This window comes from Gymnoscopelus microlampas (assembly GCF_963454915.1).
Source record: "Gymnoscopelus microlampas genome assembly, chromosome: 3".
NCBI classification, from domain to species: Eukaryota; Metazoa; Chordata; class Actinopteri; order Myctophiformes; family Myctophidae; genus Gymnoscopelus; species Gymnoscopelus microlampas.
Window position 1 is genome coordinate 33,658,093 of NC_139940.1, and position 26,295 is coordinate 33,684,387.

Here is a 26,295-nt window from a genome sequence, read left to right on the forward strand (position 1 = left end):
CCCCCTTCCTTCCTTCCTTCTTTCCTCCCTTCCTCCCTCCATGCTGTCCTCTGTGCCCTGTCCCTCCCTCACAGCTCCCACGCTGCTAACTAGAGCACTGTCACTGCTTTTTACAATGGCCGACTCAGGACCTTATATTGTTATGGAGAACACAGCCAAGGGTTCTGTGCTTTGTGTGCCAAAAATGACAGAAACTCACACCGTAACTTTATTAGAGAAACCAAACAAAAATCCTCATGCTTTTGAATCCCCCCCACGCACATACTCATCTCTCTCTCTCTCTCTCTCTCTCTCTCTCTCTCTCTCTCTCTCTCTCTCTCTCTCTCTCTCTCTCTCTCTCTCTCTCTCTCTCTCTCTCTCTCTCTCTCTCTCTCTCTCTCTCTCTCTCTCTCTCTCTCTCTCTCTCTCTCTCTCTCTCTCTCTCTCTCTCTCTCTCTCTCTCTCTCTCTCTCTCTCTCTCTCCTCCCTCTGAGTAGGAATTCTTCCTGAACAGAGAGAAGCTGTCTGCTAAATCATCAGTTTCAAAGGCTTCCCTTCCTATTCTGTCAGTTCCAGGTTATTTTTATACCCCCTTCCACCCCACCCTCCATCCTCCCTTTCCTCTCCCCAAATTCCCCTTCCTCTTTCCTCCTCTCACCCATCCCTCCCTTCCAGGAGCACTCTGTGTGCCAGTTCGTAGTCACGCTAAGCACTTATCTTGTCCACACTGAATGCCTCTGCAATCAAACCGACACTTATCCGGTTGTAAGGCATTCTAATGGCCGGCCAATAATGAAACTCCTGCACTGTGAGTTAACAACTGGCTAAAAGATGCATGAAGTCTACCACATCGCGAGCAGTGAAAGTGCTGACGACAGCCGAGGACTATAAAAATCGCTTATGCTGCTGCAGCTGGTGCAGCTACTGTGCATTAAATAATAAGCAAGAATTTATAGCTGCGACCGTGGGTTTGCATTTTGATACAGTCTCTCCACTGTTTACTATTCACAAACTATGCGTCATGGTGCCACCTGCAGTGGAAAGACTTCCCCACGACTTGCTTTGGTTATGTTGACTCTGTTGGATTAAAGATGTCTTGTTTTTCTTCCCACTGTTGACTACAGATACGATGACTGCTGACAGATTGAGGCAGCATAACATGTTTTATTAAAAGCCGTCACTAGGTTTTACCTGTGAGTATACAGTATATTCATAATGGAACTGACATACTCGGAAATACTTAGTCAAGAGTTTTGATGTTAAACAGAGATCTGAGGCGTGTCACGTGTTTTTTTTTAAAGTCACAACTTCACTTTATCATGGCCCAGTAGGCAAAACATAACTTATAATTATCAATAAATTATAATAACATTTTCTACCTGGCTATGCTATTGTGGTAGGCTATAGGTATTTCCACAGTCATTCTTTCAATGCCACATTTGATTAGATAACAAAAGATAGCATAAGATAACATAAGGTAACATTTAAGATAACATAACATAACATAACATAAAGATAATATAAACATAATAAACATACGTTTTTTTTATCCTTAGGGGAAAGTTACATCATGAGGTACAGTATGTGATAGAAGGGAAGGCACTACGATGTTGAAGGTCTGTAATTGTAACTGGGGACTACGCTCAATGTGCCATTTGATTCTAAGGTGTGTGGAGCATTAAGTTATATTCTTTAATATGGATTTGTATGATTCCATAATTAATTAATTTTAATCTTTGTCAATGAAAGCATGTTGTTTTCAACATTTTACTATGTCTGTTTAACCAATTTCACCCTGGTATCCATATTTTGGCCATGTCATTAAAGGCGAAGATGTTCAAGATTTTCACACAAAAAGGAAGCAATCCATTTGTATGAAAAGAATGCATAATATTACCCTGTGCTTCACAATAAAAAATATTTGAAACTAAAAACAAAACAAAACACAGAAATAGAAGGTTTTTTCACAAGGCATCGCGATGCGACCTGTTGTGAACTGGTAGATCTGCTACTTTTTAATATACTGTAGGTCTTAACTGTAGGTCTTAACTGGTTAATATTCTAATTAAATAACTCTTGTGGGTATGAGAAGTTGTCAATACCATGTTAGTAAATGTGTGCAGAACTGCCTTTGAGACAACATGTGTTCTTGGCTCCCCTGTTCAAAGGCAAACCACTGCAATCACGTTGATTGGTGATTTGTTCAGGCCACTCTAACAATCAAGCGGCCCCTCATCAGAAAGAGGCTGAGAGAGCCTCCCTCTTGGATTATTAGAAACCCACATTGAAACACTTGTAGTGTGTGGACATATTGAGCCAATGATAACTGCTTTCAAGAGCTGCTTATGCTAGAGTACAAGTATCACTGTGAAGTATCCGGGGAAGGTAATAAATAAACAAATAGAGATAGCCTACATGGATGGCAATCCAATCAATGTCATGATATCACATATAAAAAATACACAAGTAAACCATGCAACTAGATGAAAACTAAACAAAAATTATAAGCATCTTTAATTCATGAAGCACTGCAACATTTAATGTTTAAATAACCTTTTATCCCACTTGACCGCCCCCCCCCTCCCCCAATTAGATTAAACAGAAATGCTGAATATAATAAAGGGGCCAGAAGGAATAACTTCAGAAATTATTATGTTATTTTTTACAACCCCGCACTAATAGTGTGCATAAGAGCAAATTCACATTTCATTTCTTATCATAACAATGTGGGCCTCTGGTGACCGTGACCAAAGGGAACTACTGAACTGATTTGGCCAATGGAAAAGCTCATTTTTCAACCCACCTTTGCATTGATTGGTGTTCTTATCCAGGATGGCCTTTGTTGATACTATCTTCCCATATCTGTTGAGAAAAAAAAAGAGAAAAAAAATCAGATTACGATTTTGAATCATTCTTTCTAGCATGATAAATGTGGTATCTGCTCCTTGTTTCAGCAGCAGAACTGGGCCAAACAGATGAAGCGGTTTTCAGGATTCAAGCCACACATTCATGAAAGCAGTTCTTAGAAACGGTTTTCTCAATTCACAATATGAGACAATTTCTTCAAGAGGGTTTTGAGCTGAAGTTCAAATTATTCCGAAAAAAAAGAAAGAAGAAAGTTCATAAAGCTGGAGAAAGTAATAGTGCCTCAGAGAAATTCCACGTTAACACCAGGCAACTCATATTTCCTCTCCTTAACCATTTGAAATCCCTCCTGCAGGCCCAGAATGCAGACAGTGACTTTCTCTCACAAAGGATGATCGTAACCAGACATCTGTATGGTGTCCAGTCCTGCTCAAAGGGCCTATAAAAGAAATGAATAACCTCTATACGTCTATCTCTTTCTGTTCTGTCATTCTCTCATTCCTGTTGTTCATTCAACCCTTCCCTCTTCCTCAATTTCATTGCCTGTTTCTCGGACCTTTCTCCATCTCTCTATATCTCACCCTGTCCCCTTCAGGCTTCCACTCAAACACCCGCCTCTCACTAATCTCCTCTGTCTGTTCTCAGAACAAGGTAATAAAGTTTCTTATCAGTCTCCTCAATCACTCCTCCTGGGGAAAAAATAGAGAGAGAGAGAGAGAGAGAGAGAGAGAAAGAGAGATGAGGCAGACTAAGACAGAGTGGAAGTATGACACAGATCACAGGAGAAACAGAGAAAGTGCGAGACAGAAGGAGGTAGAGGACGGTGAGTGATGTGGTGAGGCAGAGCAGCTTGGATCAGAGCCTGGCACACTGACTGTATCCCACATCTTAATTAATAGTCTTAACACACTGACTTACTGACTGACCCACTGTCGGACTGACTGTCGGACTGTCTGTCTGTCTGAGTGAGCGACTGACTGACTGACTAACTGACTGACTGACAGACAGAGAGAGGGAGACTAAATAATACCTTTTTCGAAAAACATAATCTTAGGCCTTCGGCCGTCTGGCCTGGCGAACACAATAAAGAGCAGTCATAGGGGGAGATAGACCGATGCAGTGAAAGGTGTTTAATAAAAGAGAGATAAGATTAAGTGTCACCATCAGGAGAGTGTCTGAGCCAGCCCACTGTTTCTGTTTCTGTCTGTAAGATGAATAGGATCAAACATTCAATTCTCTATTGGAATTGGAGAAAGGAATATAATTAAAGGCCTACAGTAAGCACAATATTTAAGTCTGATTTTCTACTGGACTTTTCACCTGGTGTTACATGATATTACATGTCTGACAGTATGGTGTATCCTGTTTTAGTGAAATGGGGTATCACTTAACAAGCCATGAAGTACAGTACAGTATATACAGCCCTTTTTGTTTATCTGGGAGAGACAGATCCTGTAATAAACCCCCCCACCCCCACCTGTCAGAAAGAAAGAGAGAAAGAAAGCTTTTAAAGGCAGCTATCACACATTATTTGACGGTGGTCAGGCATGCAGCAAGAGACGTTAAATCGAACCGCAAGTTCCAGATATTTTCTAACCCTTCAATGTACTTTGTGGAAACTTTATAAAGTCAGAAATAAAAAGAACACCATGTTTTGAGGTGATGTTGCTCCAAAGTCATGTTAGAGACAAAACACGGTCCTTGACCTGTGAGTTGGGGAGCGATCCAGCATTCCAGACAGGGGAAAAATAACGCAGGACTAATCACGCACGCACACACGCATGCACACGCGCACGCACGCACACACACACACACACACACACACACACACACACACACACACACACACACACACACACACACGATCGAAACACTAAATCAGTAGCACAAACTGCAAACAACAGCATCTGTTTTTGTCCAATTTGTGAGCCTATTGCCTGATTTATACTTGGTAGTGAGCCGTGTCGCACACCGAAGATAAGCCGATCTACAAGCTCACAAGCTTACCGTAGATCGGCTAATTTAGGTGTGCAACACCGGAGCACAACTAAGTATAAATCATAGTGCATACCTGTATGTGTGAGCCTGTGTATTTTTGTGAGTGTGAGTGTGTAAGCGTGACAAAGACCTCATGCTTCATCAGTCTTTTGGCACATTATTTCCCCCTGGAGATAACTGAAATATATCCAAAACTGTACGTGCACGTATCTGTGATCAGAGAGAGAGAGAGAGAGAGAGAGAGAGAGAGAGAGAGAGAGAGAGAGAGAGAGAGAGAGAGAGAAATGTAAGAGAAAGGGAAAGAGAGAGTGTAGTGTAATCTGACCTTGAATGAACATCATCTGCTAAAAACATGTCGACAGTTTTCTGATTTTAGGGAACCACAAACATAGCTTTTTCTGTGTTTGTGTGTTAAAGAGAGAGAGAGAGAGAGAGAGAGAGAGAGAGAGAGAGAGAGAGAGAGAGAAAGAAAGAGAGATTGGATGTGGATACTGTGGGTGTGCATGATGTTCCGAAAAATCAAGTAAATGCTAGCAGTGCTTGTTTTTACTTCAACCCTAAAGAAGAAATCCATCTGTCCTTTCTTTCACAACACTGAGGAATCCACAGATGGACTGAGGGGTGGGGGAGTGGAGAGAAGAGAAGAGAAGAGAAGAGAAGAGAAGAGAAGAGAAGAGAAGAGAAGAGAAGAGAAGAGAAGAGAAGAGAAGAGAAGAGAGGACTCAGTTGCCAAAACACTGCACCATCCATCAAGCTGCTTCATTGAGGTCTTCCTTCACTGGCTGTCTGGTGTGAAGTTCACAAAGTTACTATGATCCTCCATTGTCGTGAGGAGGTGGCAGAAAAGGACTGACGAAAGAAGGAATAGAAAGAGCAGATGGAGGAGTGGTGGTGTGGAAAGAAATGATGAAATAAAAGAAGAGTGTGAAGGTGTGTTAAAGTGAGGATGGTGCAGAATGTTCTCACTCTCTCTTTCTCTCTCTGGACCTGGAACTAGTTGAAATATCATTGAACTGCACTTGACCTAGACTATGAGACTACTGATACTGTACGTGAGACACTCTTAAAAACTTTTGCAAATACTTTATATGTAAGAAAACTTTCCATAGACTTGTAGTGACTAGTGGTTAGTGATGCAACACATACAGCAGGTGTCGCTTGATGTCCATAGGTGTGTTGTATGATGGGCAGTGTGTAATTGTGGATTGGTGACAGTCAGTCTACAATGCATTGTGTTTTTTGTATTTTTATACAGCATACTATATTGTGTCCAAGAAACAATATAGACAATATTTTATCTTATCTTTTTGAAAGAGTAAGATTTGAACCACATTCATATGATATATTTTTTACATTATAGTAATCACAATGTATTCACAAGTGAATACTTGCAATAAAACACAAGCCAACAGCACAATATATCTCAACATAATTCAGACATACAGGCTTTCCTTGTGACACTACATGCGATATGTCAATTGAATTCCTTGTCTTTTATCTTTTTTTTATCAAACTTTTCCCACATCAGACTCGATTTCAGCACATTATAGACCAATTATTTGTATACAAACAATGAGACTCAAAAACCTTGTATTGAGGTGCGCTCCTTTTGGTTCACTCAACATTCTGCGTTTGAGGCTCTTTACTAAAGGCACAGCCGCGTCAACCGCAAATCATGCAAATGCATGCGCCGCCGAACAGCTAATGGCCTTGCTTGCGGACAAGCACTCCCTCCACATCAGCTAATCACAGCAATTGGGGGTGGGGTTTTGAGAACAACATAAAAAAAACTAGAGAGTACATATTTAAAGAAGGAGAGGACAAAGAACATGTTCTAAGGCTAAGCCTTCCTCCACACTGGGAGGCAAACTGCAGCTCAAGGTTTTATGAAATGGTTTTATCTCGCATTTTTACATGCGAGTGACGCAACTTTTTTTCCATTGCATCTTATGAGCGGTCGAGTTCTTTTGCGACCTATCTGTGCGTGCATGCCTGCGTGAATCAGCTTTATTGTCACATCACATTTTTACAGTTGTTGTTTTCTCCTCTCCCCAATTTAAGCATCTTTGGGTACTTATAAAGCGCTATATGAGAGATATCATTATTATTATTAACTCTTTGACTGCCAATGATGCGATTTCTGGTCATATTTTGCTAAGGTGCAGACTGCCAATGACGAGAATGACGTCATTTACAGTTTTCAGTGGTTTTACGCTAGATGGCACTGTTCGCTAATACATGAGTGACCATTTCATTGTCAGTCACAGATCCAGGAGATCACAAGATCGCAAGATCTCTTCCACCATTCACTTCCTTGTTATTCAATTTTGTATCTCGCCTCCCTAGATTTCATCTGCATTTTTTTACGAGACATGCTATCTTCAACGGCCTATAACAAGCAAACGGGGGTCACAATGAAATTTGTTTTTTTCCCACGGAAGCAGAGAGAAACCCTCCGTGTTTAGCAACGATCGGGGGATCGATCATACTGAAGATAAATATTCTGTGACTAGTTGAAAAGGTAAGGAAAACGTGAGAGTTTCCGTGGTATAATAGAGTGAGAGCAGTACAGAAAAGAGGAAAAAACTAAGGATTGAAACAGGTTAATTAATCAAAAAATATGTAAAGTATACTTACAAATAGGATATTTAATAGCACGTGATATTTAGAACATTAGCATCATATGCAGGTGTGTACATGTTATTTTAGGGCATTAGCATCATGCAGGTGTGTAGGCCCACATGTTCTTTTAGAAACATTAGCATAATTTGCAGGCGTGTACATAACATGCCGCCGTGTGATGTAGGGCACATGGGCAAACATGTTGGTGTAGCTGGCCTTCCCTGTTTTGACTTTACAGTAACACAAAAACAAACAAAACAATAATAATGCAAGGAGAATCTATAGAGATCTATAGAGAGTGTGTGAGAGAAAGACACGGCAACTTAAGGGTGGGGGGCACTCTCTCACTATGACAATTCCGTTAGCCTTTGCTCAGTGTCTCGTCAATGCACATAAATCCTTTAGAATTCTTGCCGGAAGCCAAGTAGTGTTGTTGTTTTTCTCTCAGAAACAACAGAATAGGAAAACAGTAACACTATTGACAGCATTTTCCAGGCTGTCGAGATTCAGGAAGGAATGTCAACACAAAAACACAGCGTTCCGGATCTTGGCACACAGACGCAATTGGTGCCCACCGCGGATGTATACGTGTGTGTGTGTCTGTGTGAAGTGTTAATGACAGCCCTCGAAGGGCCCTCGCAGCGTCAGATCTGTGTTTTTCGTTCCCTCGCGCAGCGCTGCCAGCTATGGATGCTCACCATTTGATGTCTCCTGAACCATGATTCACTCCCAAGCAAGCACGCAAGCACACACACACACACACACACACACACACACACACACACACACACACACACACACACACACACACACACACACACACACACACACACACACACACACACACACACACACACACACACACACACACATTCTTTCAACTCCTTTCCAGGTGTATGTACTGTATTATATGCGTGTGAGCATACTGTACGTTCTCATGTGTGTGTCTGCGTGTGTGTACATAGAGATACGTATCTGTGCATGCTTGAGTGCATGCGCGCGTGTGTGTGTTTGTCTCTGTGTGGTATCTCCTAATTGGGGATCGGATACAGCTGTCTTGTCTCTAGCATTCCCCCCACCCCCCGCGCCAGTTTGACTCAAACAGATACAGACAGACACAGCAGAGGGATTGAGAGTCGTGTGGCGATTCAGAAGTTTCCAGCTCTCACTCCCAAATATATCCTTTAGCATCTTCACGCTCCTATAAAGAGATTTAGATTTTTCATGGCTTTTCCCATGATGAAGCTGTAATGCATTATACATTTATAAGATGCCTTGATGTCACTGCGACATAAAGTTTATGTGCCTCGCCTCTGAAGAGAGGGGAGGTTCAGTGTTCCAGTGGTTCAGAGGTTTAGAAAACGCAGGAGAGCGTCATAACGGTGGTACATTTAGGACGCTTGGTGTAAGATTCGCTCATCGATAAATTGTTCGTGATCATTATGCCGATTACTTTTTCAATGAATCGAAAAGGTTTTTGTTTTTTCATTTTTGTGTATCAACGAATCGTTTAAACACATCCGCGTTTGTTTTATACTTTTATGCACTATAAGGTGTCATGCAAAAATTGTGAAATTAGCAAATCTACAAGGTGATGCGACGCGTTGTGAGGTTGGAGATCGGCTATTTTCTATATTTTTTAAAATATCACCTAAACAGGGATAGATTATTAATCAATGATTTTATTAGACTAGAGGTTTGGGCCGCATAGCAGCCTTCACATATAGAGTTCTGGCCACAACGCGTGCAAGCTAACTGATTTGTTTGAGCCTGATGTCATGACGACCCATTGAGGCTAGAAGACACACTCCATATTAGGGAGTAGCTGTATTGGAAATTCCTTATATGGTTATGGCTGAGTCATAGCGACATGAGCGTGATGATGCATGACTCCCATTAGCCAATTTATAACTTTTGATTAGTTTGATTAACTTGTTGCACCCATAAAATTGGTAGGGGTACACCCTAATGATGACGGTGGCACGCTAGGACAAATATCCACATGAGATGGACTAATGTGAAAAGCAATCTACAGGGATATTGAAGATTATATGGATGACTGCTCTCACCTTTTTGTTTGAGAAAATACGCATGTTCTACAGTACATTCTACACCTTTTACCTATTTGAAAACTGAACGTGTCCTCACCTTGCTATTAGAATTCACCACACAACAACAACACACCCAAAACAAGAAATGCTCTCTGTCTGCAATTCACAAGAGTTTTTTCAAGAGATATCTGCCTTTAAAGGGTAAGACCACTTTGGTAGAGGTTTGGGTTGTGTAGTTACCTTGCCATGATGTAACTCCAAAGGTGGGAAAGAAATCAAAAATAATTGCTCCATTGATTAGAAATTGATAATTCAAAATATGCTCCTCATTGACTTACATTGTACGGTAAAACAGCTCTCAAAGTCACTCTTTTAGCACATAAATGAACTCAAACATAGCTGATTCAGACAATATAGAACATCACCAAACCCAGTACTGTTTGTTTTTTGGGGCGGTGTAGCCGCCCCCTATAAGTGAGTTTTGGACACCGACCAAAAAATGTGTGTACCCCCTAACCCTTCCATTGTTAATGCAAATCGATACTTTTTTCATATCAGCCAATCACATTACAGCTAGTGTCATCACCACTAACTGTAATGTGATTGGCTGACTTTGCAAATTCAGGACTGTGATTGGCTAGCGAAACACATGACACATGTGCAGCCCTATGAATAGCAGTATGGACTTTAAAGGGATTGTAGGGAACATTAAGCCTAAATTTAAAAAATATGTATATATATATTTTTTGCATTTTCTCCCCTCTATCAGCCACTATATAATGATGCTGGGGTGTTTTCCTTCATTGAAACACAGTCCTCTGTCTGAAATCCGTATTTTCCCTTCTGTTTATGTTCATGTTGTTTATGTCCGGGTCGTAAATGAACGCACGCATGTGCGTGTCCGTGCGCGTCCGTGCCCGTATCAACTTTTTACTTTCGGTTTTAAAACGCTCTCAAACTTCTTTTTTGAGGCACATAATTTACTTTTAAAAAATCGTTTGGATAGAATTTAGTTGTTTAGCTTCATATATGTGGTCAATTTATCATGAAAGAGCCTATTTAAAAATATAAATTCAGAGAACCGTAGGGTCGGGCATTTCCGCGAATTGTATCCGCATAAGGCAACCTATTTTGGGCATGACTCATTTAAAAAGTCCCCCCTGCGTCACCCCCTGGTGGTCGGGGAAAAGAACTGCTGGAGGGGCGGTGTTTGACAACAGTTTTTTTCTTTGATTATGTCTGAACTCCCTACAATGCCTTTAAAAAAAGTCATTCATCCTTTTTTTTAAAGTGAGTCATGTTGTGATGACCACACACCGCCCACTTCACACTGGGTGTGATTTTTTAATAAAAATGTCAACTTCCTGTTGATTTTACTATTTGAAGATCTGAATCCGGATCCGCGGATCCAGTCCAGGTTTTCAAAAATCAAGGCAAAATCAACAGGAAGTTGACATTTTTATAAAAAAAAAAAAACAGTACTGGGTTTGGTGATGTTCTATATTGTCTGAATCAACTTTGTTTGCATTCGTTTATGTGCTAAAAGAGTGACTTTGAGAGCTGTTTTACCGTACAATGTAAGTCAATGAGGAGCATATTTTGAATTATCAATTTCTAATCAATGGAGCAATTATTTTTCATTTCTTGCCCATCTTTGGAGTTACAGTACATCATGGCAAGGTAACTACACAACCCAAACCTCTACCAAAGTGGTCTTGCCCTTTAAGAAACTAGAGGTTTGCGCCTCACAACCTACGTCGCAAACGTCAACCTGACCGATATGCCTGAGTCATAGGGTCAGAGTACCCATTGTACCCGTCTGTGTCTTTTGTCCCCATATATGGAGATCTCTGTATCTGTCATTCCTTGTCCCTTTTATGCCCATATATGGAGACCCCTGATGTCATCAGTATATGCCCATATATAGCTATGCCCAATTTTTTGTATTGTGTAGATTAATTGTTTATGAACACATTATCAAATGTTTCCAAACACAAAAGTTGCGCCAGAATAATATAACTTATATTATTTCACTATTGATGATCACAACCCGATGCTACGTATAAACCAATCAAAGCTCGCCTACTGTATTGTGGAATTCAGTTGGCCAATCACGTTCTTTGTACTACTAAAACCAGTAAATACTCAGACTGACTGCTTGATGTCAACAACAGAGGTAATACTTATTTTGTGATGATTGTTTGATATATTCTTATTAAAATGTGATGCAGTCCATGTTGATGACGGCACATTATAAAATTAAGCAACACTATTATATAATTATAATGTTAGGTTGGTGAAATGATGACGTACAGGCAATCAGAGCTAAGGCAACAGCAGAATGGTGTACAGAGATGCAAATTATTTAGCGTATTTAGTGTTTTAACAACAGCTGCACATGCAAGAGATACGATTAAGCAGTGACCAATCAATATGCACCCCTATGGAGATATAGCTTGCCGTGATTAATTGGCTCTGCTATGTTTTCTCATTGTTTTATTGATTCCCAACTCGTGTCATTTCGGTCCAGATCGCCAGGCACTGCATCCATTGCCACAAGTGAGTTTAATTTGGTGTTTAGGTTGTTAAGTTACTGTTTGTGATTTGTTCTTTCTTTCTTGAAAAGTTTTAAGCATTGATGTAAATGATGTTTGTCTGTCAAGTGTTTGTGCAGGCTGCATTCCTTATTTTGTACACTACTGAGCGACCCTGTTCAGAGCCTGTTTACAGTATATAGTTATTTGGTTCACTGCACAGTAAAATACTCAAGGTTTATTATATGGTTCAAATGGTGTCTGCATTTAGTTTATAAATACGCTAAACAGTTAAAGTCCTTCTTTTTAGTACAAATGTTGAGATACAAAGGGTTCAAACTATATCCATGAAATTCACAATGTGTAATTCAGATTTACTAGCAGAGAGTAGGTTTATTTAACCTCAGTGTAATAGTCTGCATTTGATACAAACACATTTCTTTGGCTACATTTTCTAGTCCTACATGCTCTTGAAATGTGCTCATTGTTGGTGAGGAGAATGTACAGTATCTGTAATTCTCAATCTGCAATAATATATATTGGTTGGCATACCTTGATCTCTATAGTTGCATTTGTTAAAGATGCGAGAATCAAAATAAACTTATGTTTTTGGTTATTTTAATCAATTATGTAGCCTACACATTATAATCTATAATGGCACACAGTTTAACAGGCATTGCACGTTGACTTAACTGAACAATCATCTGTAACAGATAAAGCATACTTTAATACCTTTAATTTATATGTCTACTGTGAAAAGGGAATGCAGTTCCGAGTGGGGATCAATGAAATTCACAATTTGAGGGCTCTGCCCACGGTCTATTAGAGGCAGATTTAAACTTGCGCTTGAAATGAACAAAAAGAGACCCTTGTGTTTAATTTTCATCCTCAGAGTTGAGTGGCTGTTTAGACTATAACCTATACTGTACTGACATCATGAAAGGAAAGTTAGATAAGTAGACAGACAAAAAAAGCTGCAAGAACCAAACATATATAAAAACAGACAATAAAGGTTAAAGGTCAGGTTTCATTGGTCATGTGGTGTTGGAAACCGAAGGTAATGGTTAAAGGCCAATACATGCTCCTTCCGATGTCGGAAAATCTGTCCAGTTCGGACAGGCTTTCCGAGTCAGTACATCTGGAGGTACACAGGTTCCGAGTAAAAGTTCTGAGACCGCCCATCCGAAGTTCGGAATAACGTCAATTTGTAGTTTTTGGATCCCTAGTTTGGACGTGGGAAGGAATATGAATTGCGCTTAACCCTGTATTTCCTGTATGCCTTTGGGTACACCGGAGTTTGGTGTGTGTACTTGTTGGACTTGCTGTCATTAGGAGGTGGCGTTTAAGTAGACTGACCAGCGTTCTTCTGGGAACAACTTCATGTATTACTTCAATGCAAGCACCATTATTGATATTGAGAGGCCATTTGGATACCTGTAACGCAGTGCTCCACACTTGTTTTCATTTGTGTTAGCACCATTTGTTTAAGCATTAAGTATAATACACCCAACTAAACTAAACTAATCTGAACTGAGCAATGAGTGACGATAACAACGACGACACTGCAGGGAGACGGCAGAGCTGGCCAGACACTATGTGGAAGGTGAGGCTTCATCTCCTTGTCCAACATTAGCTTTAGCTTAGCCTGCTGGTTATCATATCACGATCTGTTACCAAACCCTAGACGCAATACGAGCTGAACTACATTGGATTAATGGGTAGAGGAAGGCTCAAGCACACCTGTTTGTGATAACATGCATAAAAGGAAAGAGAAAGAAAGGTGCAAGAGAACAAGGCAGCAAATGTGAGAGAAAGAGGAAAGAAAAGCATAGGAGATTGAGGCGATGACTAAATTGTTACCGAACAAGACAAGTGAAAGCAAGATGGAGAGAAATTGTCCTTGTGCGTTCTGCTTTAGATTCTGTTGGCGTTTCGCTCTGTCCCCAGACATTAAAAGTGTGTCCATAGTTTGGGCAGCTGAGGGAGTGATTGGAAATGTCAGCTGACAGCAGCACTTTTCACTGACACTCCAAGACCTGGCACGGCTACAGAGATGGAGGGAGAAAGGGGGGGGAAGACGGTAGATAGAGGGAGGGATAGAGGGAGGAAAGGCGGGTCTTGGCACTCAAACGAGCTATGCTCGGTGACAATAAGGATGAGGATGACATTGAGAATAATGTGTGTGTGTGTGTGTGTGTGTGTGTGTGTGTGTGTGTGTGTGTGTGTGTGTGTGTGTGTGTGTGTGTGTGTGTGTGTGTGTGTGTGTGTGCGCGCGCACATGGGAAAAGCTGTAGCCTATGTGCGTACATGAGATAATGTTTGTTTTTGTGTGTTTTTTAGTCTCAGGGCATGCTTGTGTGCGGGTGTGCGTCTGTCATTGTATATTGTATGTCATTGACAGGATCTTTCACTCAGTATTTTTTCCCATGCAACGAAGGGAGCACAACCCAAGGCGAAACAGCCCTCCCCCCTCGCTGACCTTTCCTAAATGTTACTGGCCATTTGGCACACTGACTGGGCCTCTAATGAAACTTTTATTGGGCCCCATTTTTCACTGCAATCGTCCAGAACAGCCCCAGGGCTAACCTGAAATACACCCGTCTACAACTGCAGCTGTACACTGTTGTGTACGTGTGTGCGTGTGCATGCGTGCGTGCGTGCGTGCGTGCGTGCGTGCGTGCGTGCGTGCGTGCGTGCGTGCGTGCGTGCGTGTGTGTGTGTGTACTCCAAAATTGACAACCTTTCCAAGGGCAATAACGTTTGGCTTTACAATTGAATTTTTATTGAAATCATATTATTCAACTTTTTCAGTTTACCTGTTATTTAGCTTTTTTTCAGTCCCACAATCACAAACTGGTCAGCTTGACTGCTTTATCAAGCTGCTCTGTATTTCTAAAATATAAACACCAGTACTGATGATGGATATACTGTACAGAATTTCCAGTATGATGATAGTAAGATCATTTTTTGTTTGTATGTGCGTGCCTGTGCGTGCCTGTGTGTGTGTGTGTGTGTGTGTGTGTGTGTGTGTGTGTGTGTGTGTGTGTGTGTGTGTGTGTGTGTGTGTGTGTGTGTGTGTGTGTGTGTGCGTGCGGGTCCATGGGTGGTTGCGTGTGTATGTTTGTCTGTAGGGGAACTAGAGCGGATGGGTGGGGTGTAGATTTTCCTTTGAGGAAGCAGAGGAGGTACAGCGAGGTCAAGAACTAAATTTGTGATACTCATACTTTGTGAGTACATGCAGTTAGTGCATGTACGTACACACACACACACACACACACACACACACACACACACACACACACACACACACACACACACACACACACACACACACACACACACACACACACACACACACACACACACACACACACACACACACACACACACACGTCCCATTACAGGAAATAAAACTGATCCCTTTCGCAGCCCTTTTTGTTCACCCTCCTGAAATAACCAGAGCCCAAATTAACTGTTTTGAATCCTGCTGAACTGTGCAGACACAGTCAGGCATGCAATGCTCATTTGGTATGTTCTTGCACTCTATTTCAATGACGTGACGCGCACGTCGCTTAACACCTACACTGCAAGTCACACAATGGACAATTGATATGCATCTAGGCTTATTCCTATGTTAATTTGTTAGGTGTGAGTCGGGAGCCTTTGAAAACTTTGTTGAGGTGTGAATTTAAAGTAGTTTTAAATGTATGCGTGTGCCTGCGCGTGCTCCTGGCCAAATAGGTTCCGGCACGGCGTCCAAGGCCGTCCAGTGAGCATTGCACCCCTGGACACAGTTGTCATCTCATCTACGAAGTAAGTGATACAAATTTGGCCAAGATTTCATCCCAATCAGACCCCCACTGACAGCCATTATAAAATTGAAGTTAAATATTTAAAAAGGAAGAAAACGTAATGATTGGAGGTACAATTGTGGCCTACTGGCAGTGTGCACAAGACGTTTGGTGCTGATTGGTCCAGGGGTTTGCGAGTTTAGCTCTGGACACCCAGACACGTGCGCACAAGCGTGCACACACACACACACACACACACACACAACCTCTTATAGATGGCTAGACTACTGCAGAGCCACGCTGTAAAGACCTAGAAGAGAAGAGAAGAGAAGAGAAGAGAAGAGAAGAGAAGAGAAGAGAAGAGAAGAGAAGAGAAGAGAAGAGAAGAGAAGAGAAGAGAAGAGAAGAGAAGAGAACTCACGGTTGGCAGAGCTTGATGAGGTCCTGGTCGGTGGTGGCAGGCGGCAGGCCTCTGATGTACAGGTTGGTCTTACTGAGCTGCTCCATCAGACCTCCTCCATGTCCATGATGTCCACCTCCTCCACCTCCCCCTCCGGTGGTACCGGGGCTGGGAGGAGCCATGGGCTGGGGAGGGGGGGCATAAGACTGCTGAGGATGAGCAGGGAAAGCGATAGAGGGGGTGGGGGGAGAGAGAGAGAGAGAGAGAGAGAGTTCATGTTGACTACTGAAAATATATTTTACATAAAGGGGCATGATCATTAAAACATATTTCTAATCAATGGAGCAATTCTTTTTTAATTTCTTTCCACCTTTGGAGCTACATCATGGCAAGGTCACTACACAACCCAAACCTCTACCAAACACTAAAAATACTGTTAATACTCAGAGAGTGTACAATGTACATTTGCGGCTCTCAGAGTTACATTTTACAAGTAATGTGTGTATTATGTACATTCTGAACAAGTTGAACTCACCATTAACATAGTTTTCATTTTAACGACAGCATTTAAAATTGTACGGGGAGAAGCAGAAATGATGGGCTGACATTGGACTGGCATTGAAAACATTCAAACGTGTGTTGAGTGGTCTTTGTGTGTCAGTGTTTTGATGCTCTTCCAGTGGTCAGACTAATCATTCTGCTGAAAGCATTGGCTCCACAACTGAGACCCAGATGGAACTGGTTTAAGATGATAGTAAGTGAGGTTCTGTGCCACGGATTTGATGTACGAGAAAGCGACCAGGAAACAAGGTGTGTGTGAGAGAGAGAGAGAGAGAGAGAGAGAGAGAGAGAGAGAGAGAGAGATTTTTGTATCATACTGTGTGTCATTAATGCTTTGGCAATATGAGAATGCTTGTCCTGCCAATAAAGCATATTTGAATTAAGAGAGAGAAAGAAGATTCGTGCTGACACAGTACAGTATGTCAGCACAAACATGCATTTACCAGTGCGTACATGTACATGTACGTGTGAGTGTGTGAGTGTGAGTGTGAGTGTGTGTGTGTGTGTGTGTGTGTACTTGTGTGAGGCAGTGTTTGTGATAATGACAGGTTGTCATCACCCGGCAGCACTGAGTGTGAGCCAGCCCCGATATTAATCTATTACCTGTACTTCCCCAAACCACCTCACGCACGCACGCACACACACGCACACACACACACGCACACACACGCACGCGCACGCACACACACACACACATAATGCAAAATACAGACACATCGATAGTACAATAATACTGCACTAACAAGACAAACGCACAAATAGCCCAGAGGGATGCTAACTCTAACAGAATACATGAACACAAACATAGCGCTGAGAGAGACAGTGCTTGTGGCACAATTTCATTGACACATCGTTCAGTCGTGAGCTAACCGTCGGGTAACAGCCAATTAGCGTACACAGGCACTTGACACAGTGCAGAACAAACAGGGGGGGGGGGGGGGATTATAGCATGAATAGCAGCAGCTAATCTGATTGGCTGTGACGGAATATGACCAGGCACTGTACGTGACCCTGGGACCGGCTAAATGGATTTAGAAGAGGAAGAGGAACTTCATCATCAGTCAGTGATGTTCAGGTTTCCATTTTATCCCCATACTGTTAGGCCTGGTTGTGCATGTTTACTGGTGTAAAGTAAATTTACTCAAGTACTGTATTTAAGTACAATTTTGAGGTACTTTCCAATTTCCGAGTATTTCCAATTGTCTATACTTTTACTTCTACTCCACTACATCTCAAAGGCAATTATTATACTTTTATTCCATTCAAATTATTTGAAAACTTTAGCTACTACTTTGCAGATATACATTATTACATAAAAAACATAGATTAACCACTTTAGTCCTATTTTATATCTAGGCTATTTGAAAATAGACGATCTACAAGCCCACAACACGTCACTTGTAGATCTGCTATTTTCAAACATTTTAGTACATTTACTTTTGGTACATTAAGTACATTTTGATACCAATACTTCTGTACTTTTACTCAAGTCAATTTTGAATTCCGGACTTTTACTTGTAAACGAGTACTTCTACATTGCAGTATTGAGACTTTTACTTAAGTAAAACAATTGTGTACTTTTTCCACCACTGTCTGTTACTAGTTCATCCGGACTGACTGGAACAAAGAGTCAGGGCTATGCGCTGTACTGGACCATGGCCGTGCAAGTAGCACCAGCCCTGGTGTCTGCTCCGCTTGATTGACTGCTGAGTGCAGAGCCGGAAACTGTGGACCGGGGCTGCACAAGTTCATCCAAACATATCGAATCATATGGGAACAAAACTTGCTACAGGAGTTATATCCACATCGTCTGTCAGCTTATCTGTCGTTTCACCAGACAGGCGGAGTGTACTCCATATTGTAAAAAAGAAAATCTTTACTCGCATGCTGGGCTTGTAAATGTTTTTGTCTGGTTTGTGCATACAGTATTAGGGGGGCAAATGCAAGTGGAAAAGAATATGTGTGTGTATATATATATATATATATATATATGTATATATATATATATACATATATACATATATATATATATATATATAATCTATTTGCCAGGTCAAATCAAACCACAAACCACATAATAAAGCAGTTGTGCACATGGTAGACATGGTAGATATACACAATAAACATATCACACACCTGCAGTAGCTATTCGCAAACATATGTACCTTTCCTATAATGTTCTATTCATTTCACTTAGAGCAGAGGGGAACCAGCCCAGTGCCAAGGCGCATGCACACACGTACACTCGTACGAATGAAAATAAAACAGACATGCAAATAAACACACCGACTTGCGCGCACACGCGCACAGACACACACAGACACACACACACATGATCAAAGGCCTTGCCCAGGGAACCTCTTTTAGCCAATTTGTGCAGCTGTCAGGGTCGGGCGATAGCACACTGTGTGTGTAATGTGTCAGAGACTGTGATAGGGAAAGCCTTTGAAACGTCAAAATCTCGCTCCATGGCAGCCACCCGCCACCCCCCTCCTCCATCCCTCCCTCTCTCTCTGTTTTCTATCGCTCACTCCCTTATTTATTTTTTTCATTATGACTCAATCTTTCTCAATGTATGTCTCATTCTTTATGCTTCTGTTCCACTCACTACACAGCTCATTGTTTAAATCTCTCTCTCTCTCTCTCTCGTGCTTATTCTCTGCCTCTCTCTCTCTCTCTGCCTCTCTCTCTCTGCCTCTCTCTCTCTCTCTCTCTCTCTCTCTCTCTCTCTCTCTCTCTCTCTCTCTCTCTCTCTCTCTCTCTCTCTCTCTCTCTCTCTCTCTCTCTCTCTCTCTCTCTCTCTCTCTCTCTCTCTCTCTCTCTCTCTCTCTCTCTCTCTCTCTCTCTCTCGGTTTACTGTGTAGTCAGAGAACAGGAACTGAAGGCTGTCTCTCAGCTGGCACTGTTGACACACATTGCACACAAAGCAGCTCTCGCAGCGGGGAAAGCCTCAGAAACAGTGACACAAACAGTCGTAGCAAGCAAACAGTCACCAGGGTTTCTAGCATTCTCATTGGAGACAAGGGTGACACGCTGAACGGAGAACGTCTGTGTTGTGCTGAACCCTGTTGGCGTGTGTGTTATCGTTTTGTTTCTCTCTCATATCATCTTGTTTCATGTCATCCCAGGACAAGATTGTGCGAACGGAGAAAACAGGATGAAGCTCTCGTCATTCGATCCCTATGTGGTATTTAGATTCATTATTAGAGAATAGATGTAATTCTCAAATAATCCTTTTCACACACGCGCAAACACACACACACACACACACACACACACACACACACACACACACACACACACACACACACACACACACACACACACATTTCCATAACGACTTCTCCACTTGCCAAACAATTAGTGCCTCTTGGAAAACCCTGCAAATGAATGAATATTCCTCCCCTAACTCCTTCTCTCTTTTCCATTCTTCCAGAGAGAGCCATCTGCCATGCCCATGGTCAGCTTTCCCCTATTTGTGCCATTTCCCTATTATTAGCAACCGCAGTTCACCCTGTATGCTGAGATTACGGGTGTACAGTATGTATGGGGATGTGTCTAATGCAATAGTTCTCAAAGTGGGGTCCAGGGACCAACAGGGGTCCTTGAGTGGAGGGGGGGTCCCTAGACAAATGAAAATCAGTTCAACCACGTTAACCCTATGTTCTGTTTTGGCTATTCGAAAATAGCCAATGTAAGCTCACATTCACAAGCTGTGTTTTCGAAACATTTTGAAAAATATTTAAAATAAGTGTTTTTGGAAACAACTACTCAGTTAAGTAGGTTGGAGTGGATTATTGAGGGTATCCACCAAGAACGAGGGAAACAATTCCCCTTACAATGCTCAGTCTAGACCCCTGGGAGATGGATTGCTGCTGAGCGCAACACCTACCATCAGCTTCAAGCACTTACCACACACAACTTAGTTACCCAAGCTGTGCTACTCATACGTTGAGTTGGTGGTGCCAGGGATCAAACTTAGGATCTTGCAGTCCAAAGGCAAATTCTCTACTGACTGAGCTAACCAGACACTGTGCACGACACCAATAACTACACAAATCTTCTCTTATGGGGATCTCTGGCATAAAATCTTTTGAGATGGGGATCAGCCAAACACATACCAATTTGGGGTCCTTGACAGGAACATGTTTGAGAACCACTGGTACCACCGACCAATGTATTGTGTACATGCTTGTTCAGAACAGGAGAGATAAAGAGCAATGCATACAGAGTGACAGGAAGAACACGAGATGGAGACAGAATAGAGACAGAGAGAGAGAGAGAATGGCAGAGAAACAGAGAGGAAGAGATTAACTCACTACAATGAGTCTATTCATGTGTTCGACATAGCACTGGTCCATATATTTAGCCGAGCTCATTTCCTAGAAAGTGCCCCTCCGTGCCTCGTATTGTTCCATTACTATACATGCTGTCACACAAGCATATAGGGGCGTGCGTGTAGACTCTGTGAACACTCAGTAATTTTGCTGCACGCACATACACACACCTAGACTCGCAGGTGGTGATATTTTCAAATGGATCAAAGGGACATTGGGATCACATATTTTTACTCCCCCAGAGTTAAACGCGCTCGCGCACGCACGCACGCACACGCACACACACATTCATCCATTTCTGATTAATAAAGTATTAAATCAATCAATCAGACAGACAGACATTGGTCACAGCAGGATTGGCTGCATCGGGCTGAGGATACGAGTGGGGGGGGGGATGGAGAAGGGTTATGCCTAATCCAAAAATAGCCGATCTACAAACTCACAACACGCTGCCATGCGACTATTTTCGGCATGTGACACTGTCCTACGACAAAGTATATCAGGCTTCATCAGTCAGAGGGACTGGTGAACTGAGATCTGGAGGAAATGGGGGGGGAGAGAGAGAGAGAGAGAGAGAGAGAGAGAGAGAGAGAGAGAGAGAGAGAGAGAGAGAGAGAGAGAGAGGGAAGAGAGAGAGAGACGATGGGAGGCCTGAGATAGAGAGAGAGGATGACGTGACAGAAGAGGAGGAGGGATGATGGAAGGGAAACAGGGTAAAAGGGGAACATGGACTGAAGACAGTGAAGAGAAAGGAAGAGACAGACAAATAGACATCAACAAGGAAGGACATGAGGGGCAGAATGGGGGGTAGGGGGCACACAGAGAGGACGGGGTCTGGGTGAAACAAAGTCAATGGGCAAGAGAGGAACAGGAAGGAGTCAGTGTTGTTGTGTACATGGGGGGTGAGAGAGAGGGTTGTTCCGGCCTACTTCAACGCTTCCTGAAACGGAGAGGAAAGAATGCAGGCTATTTTTGGGTCCAGCTCTGAGATCCTCTCTCTCTTTCTCTCTCTCTCTCTCTCTCTCTCTCTCTCCACAGTAACAGAGCGGTTTGATTGAAGAAGAGCTTGTGACTGTATCGAAACGGAAATATACAGTACAGTAGGTCTCAGTACCCCCCCCCCCCTACTACTGTTGGATGAACACCTTTGTATCGACAAGCTCTGGGATTAAGAAAAAAAACTGACAGACTGACTGACAGTCATGCATTGTATGCGGCTCAGTTCCGTTTAATGGGATGTAATGTCTCACATTTGTATTCATCCACGCAGACGTGATGTTTTAAGTTGGCACCAGCCCCAGCAAAGTCCTCAATGAAGACACTGTTTTATAAATAGCCTTCTAGGAGACAGGGCTAATGATATACAATAAAAGATGCTTACAGCTTCCTAATAGCCACCCCAAGGAATGTGTAAGCTATAGGGAGACACTGTAACCAAACGATTTGCGTGGGAAATCACGCCAGAGGCTTACAGAATACATTTGACATGCCTGTTCCACGGACCAGCACCATTCCAGGAATAAATATGATTTGCACATTCAGTTTGCTCCTTCTAAAGCAAACAAAGCTGTGGAGAGTAAAGTCAAGGACACACTGGAAAGGTTTTGTCGCAAAGAAACAAATACGAGCAGCATTTACAAAATGGCATCAGTGTTATAGCAGACTCTAATGAAGACCTACCACATGAAATACTATTGGCTATCTTGTCTTATGCATTAATATAACACCTACAGTACTGTAGTTTTCAACTCTCATTCTTTTATTTATTTTCTTCTGGTTCCGTCTGTTCATGTGTCTTACTCTCCATTACCTTCATTTCTACTCTCGTATAGACAACATTGGGCTAAATAATTGATACAGCCGTTTGGAAGGAAAAGGACCCTAATGGTTCTGTAACTCAGAGAGTGTACAAATGGAACCATTTGTAAAAAATGTAATAAAAATACAAGTAAAATAAAGAATCAAAATGGTGGTCCGTGGCCCAATGCATATCAAACTAGGGGTTTGATATGCAAAGGGTTCAAATTAAGTGTAGAGAATAACTGCTATAATTAATAAACAGTGTTTCTCTCTCACTCCCCCAACATTTGATTTTCATTTACTCCCTCTATCTCAATCGCCCCCCCACCCCCCCCCCCCCTCTCTCTTTCCAGAAACACAGGTCATCTAGGTCACAACTGGAACTCAGTGCTCCAGAAGCGCCTCTCTCTCTCTCTCTCTCTCTCTCTCTCTCTCTCTCTCTCTCTCTCTCTCTCTCTCTCTCTCTCTCTCTCTCTCTCTCTCTCTCTCTCTCTCTCTCTCTCTCTCTCTCTCTCTCTCTCTCTCTCTCTCTCTCTCTCTCTCTCTCTCTCTCTCTCTCTCTCTCTCTCTCTCTCTCTCTCTCTCTCTCTCTCTCTCTCTCTCATATCCAGCAACATCAACAATCCGTTGGCTGTCATAAACAAGTTGCAAAACATCCCAGCAGGATGTCCACAGCGGTCTCGGCGCAGACTGTCCAGGCGGGAGATAAGGACATGATGGAGTGGAGTATGTCTCCGTCTCTGAACTCTCACTGCATTCTGTTGCTGTGTTTAATGCTGTGTTTTTCAGGGGGCAGACAGAGAAGGGTGGGTGGGCTGTGCAAATATGTAAAGTAGTGGGGTGTGTGCGTGCGTGTGTGCGTGCGTGCATGCGTGCGTGCGCGTGTGTGGGTGGGGGGGGAGGGGTGGTGTGCCTGTGTGTGTGCATGCACATGTGTGTGACAGAAAGAATCCATCAACAAGTGTTTGTACCTTTTATGTGACTTTGTTTGTTTCTTAAGTCCCGTTCCCACATGGAATCCATAACATTGCTGGATAAACAACATGGGGATGTGGATCTCAGACTTCATGTGGCCAGTCTGTTACGTCAGTCATCTGTGGCGTATACGGTATGACTTCAAATTTGGGCAAGGTTTCAGCCCGATCCAATTAATCTCCATTGACTTCTATTATAAGATTTAAGTTAAATATATAAAATAACGAATGTACTAGGTGAAAAGAAATGCATGGATACTTACTACCTTGGCCTACTGGCAGTGTCCACAAGAACAGTGGTGCTGATCGGTCCAGAGGTTTGCAAGATAAGCCTCGGACATACGTACACACATACACACTCATTTCCTCACCACCCACACAGCCGTGCCATACAAATACTGCGGGCAAAGGCAATAGATAGTCATTTGGCACATTAGCCTCCTATATGGAGAAGTAGTACCATATAGTGTATGTTCCCACATGTCAGGTCCATTTGGGTCTATTTTTACACTTTCAAAAGTTAAATCAACACTGAGGATTTTACAGCACATAACTTCTACCTAACATTCCTGGTACTTTAGAAATAAAAACATGTGGTAAAAAAAGGTATAATTTTACTTGGTTTGGCTGTTAATACAGGCATACCTGTATCTCTACTCTTTTCTGTCTACAACTACTGTATAACGCCACTAGAACTATTGTTCTTATAAAATTAAATAAAACGTCCTACTTGCTATTTTCTGAGTAATGTCCAAGAAAATCTTTCTACGACCGTCTTGTCATACACCCACAATGGTTTTTAGTTCTATCTCTCTGTTAGGGGGCAGAAAAAAAAAAAGAAATTCAGCATTCTTTCTTTTTAATTGCATGACCTCTAGCATGCAAGCAAGAAAAGAGGGGGGAGAAGAAAAAAAACATGAATATTGAAGAGAAGCTTTGCGCAAAGCTCTTTTATTATGGATATTTATGCTAATGACACATTAGTATATTCAATAAAGTCTCTCTCTCTTTCTCTCTCTCTCTCTCTCTCTCTCTCTACCCACCCCCCTCTCTTGCCCCATCTCCTTGCCTGCCTCTCGGCCAGTGTTGGAAGCACTGCGGTGCGCAGGATGAGCAACAGACAGGGTTCATGTGTGGTATTATGCATTCACACAGTCTACAGAGTGCATAAGCATGGCTCATTTATTTCATTAACTCAGAGAGTGTACAAATGGAACCAAATGGACCCGTGAGGGTCGTCCATTGGGCTCCATTCGTACTCTCTCAGAGTTGAATTAACACTACGTATTTGACAGTGTAATTCCCATTCTTCATAGTTAATGATGAACTCTGGATATAGCTTCATACATGGAAACTCATAGCTGCCTCTCATCAGCTCGTCCCTCGGTTCCCCTCTCTCCCCTTTTTTTTCCCGCTCTCATGTTAATTTCCCATCCTCTTCTGCAATTAATCTTCACATCCCCTCAAAACTTTTCCACTCCTTATTCTCAATTCTCCTTCCCCCTCTCTTCTTTTCTTTCTCTCTGCTGCACCTCCCTTCATCCACCCTATCCGCTAAAAGCTTGTCTCTTCACATTTCTGTTCTCCTAAACCACCCCCTCCTCACCCCCCCCCCCCCCCTCCTCCACTTCTACCTCCCAGGAGATTAAAAATATGAGGAAACAATCATGGCCTGCCTCATTATCATATGAACAGGGGCCCGACGGGCGACCGCCGACACGATATAGCCCGGGCCCTGGAAATCCGCCGTGGAGCGCTTTTTTATTAATCCCAGAAATGACTTTTTAGCGTATTTTGTTGAATGACACAGAATCAACCCCCCCACTTTCCCCCTCCACACGCACACACACACACGCACACACGCACACACACACACGCACACACACACGCACACACACGCACACACACACGCACACACACGCACGCACGCACCAATCCTTTCAGGCAGTCAAATTACCATCAGAATAAAATGGCATAAGAGAATGCTTATAGCCTCAGACCCAACAATGCAGAGTGTAGAACAAATGTGCAGACAGAATAATGTTTCTCTGCAGCAACAATGAGGTACTGGAGAGATATGGAGTTTGGTGTTTTTCCTCTACCCTCATTAGGTAATCAATTAAAATGTGTCTATGGCCATGGCAAGATAATGTGTGGTGACGTATTTAATGATGGAATATAAAGCAATATAAATCATGGTATTGTAGCTCATAATATTACTAGTAGACATCACTAGTGAAAGATGATCTCCACAAACAAAGGCTGTATTAATAATACCTGGCATGAGAATGTAATTGGCATCTGATTACCTTCACGGCGTAAAAGCACACCGCATGCTTTGTGATCGGCATGTGATTCAATCTGCCACAAGACCCCGTTCTGG

The 26,295-nt window shown here is 42.3% G+C and overlaps 1 protein-coding gene across 8 annotated transcripts in view; it reads right to left on the reverse strand.

Moving 5' to 3' along the window:
* rbms3 (RNA binding motif, single stranded interacting protein) overlaps positions 1-26,295 on the reverse strand; it is a 153,233-nt gene that overhangs the window by 95,008 nt on the left and 31,930 nt on the right. For 5 of the 8 annotated variants that reach the window (XM_084052029.1, XM_084052027.1, XM_084052025.1 and 2 more), the window contains exons 2-3: positions 16,262-16,449; positions 2,783-2,841 (exon numbers count right to left, since the gene is read on the reverse strand). In XM_084052029.1, coding sequence (XP_083908155.1) covers positions 2,783-2,841; positions 16,262-16,449 — 247 coding nt within the window. The remainder of the gene's footprint in view (positions 1-2,782; positions 2,842-16,261; positions 16,450-26,295) is intronic. The other 3 variants (XM_084052030.1, XM_084052028.1, XM_084052024.1) reach the window with 1 other exon arrangement.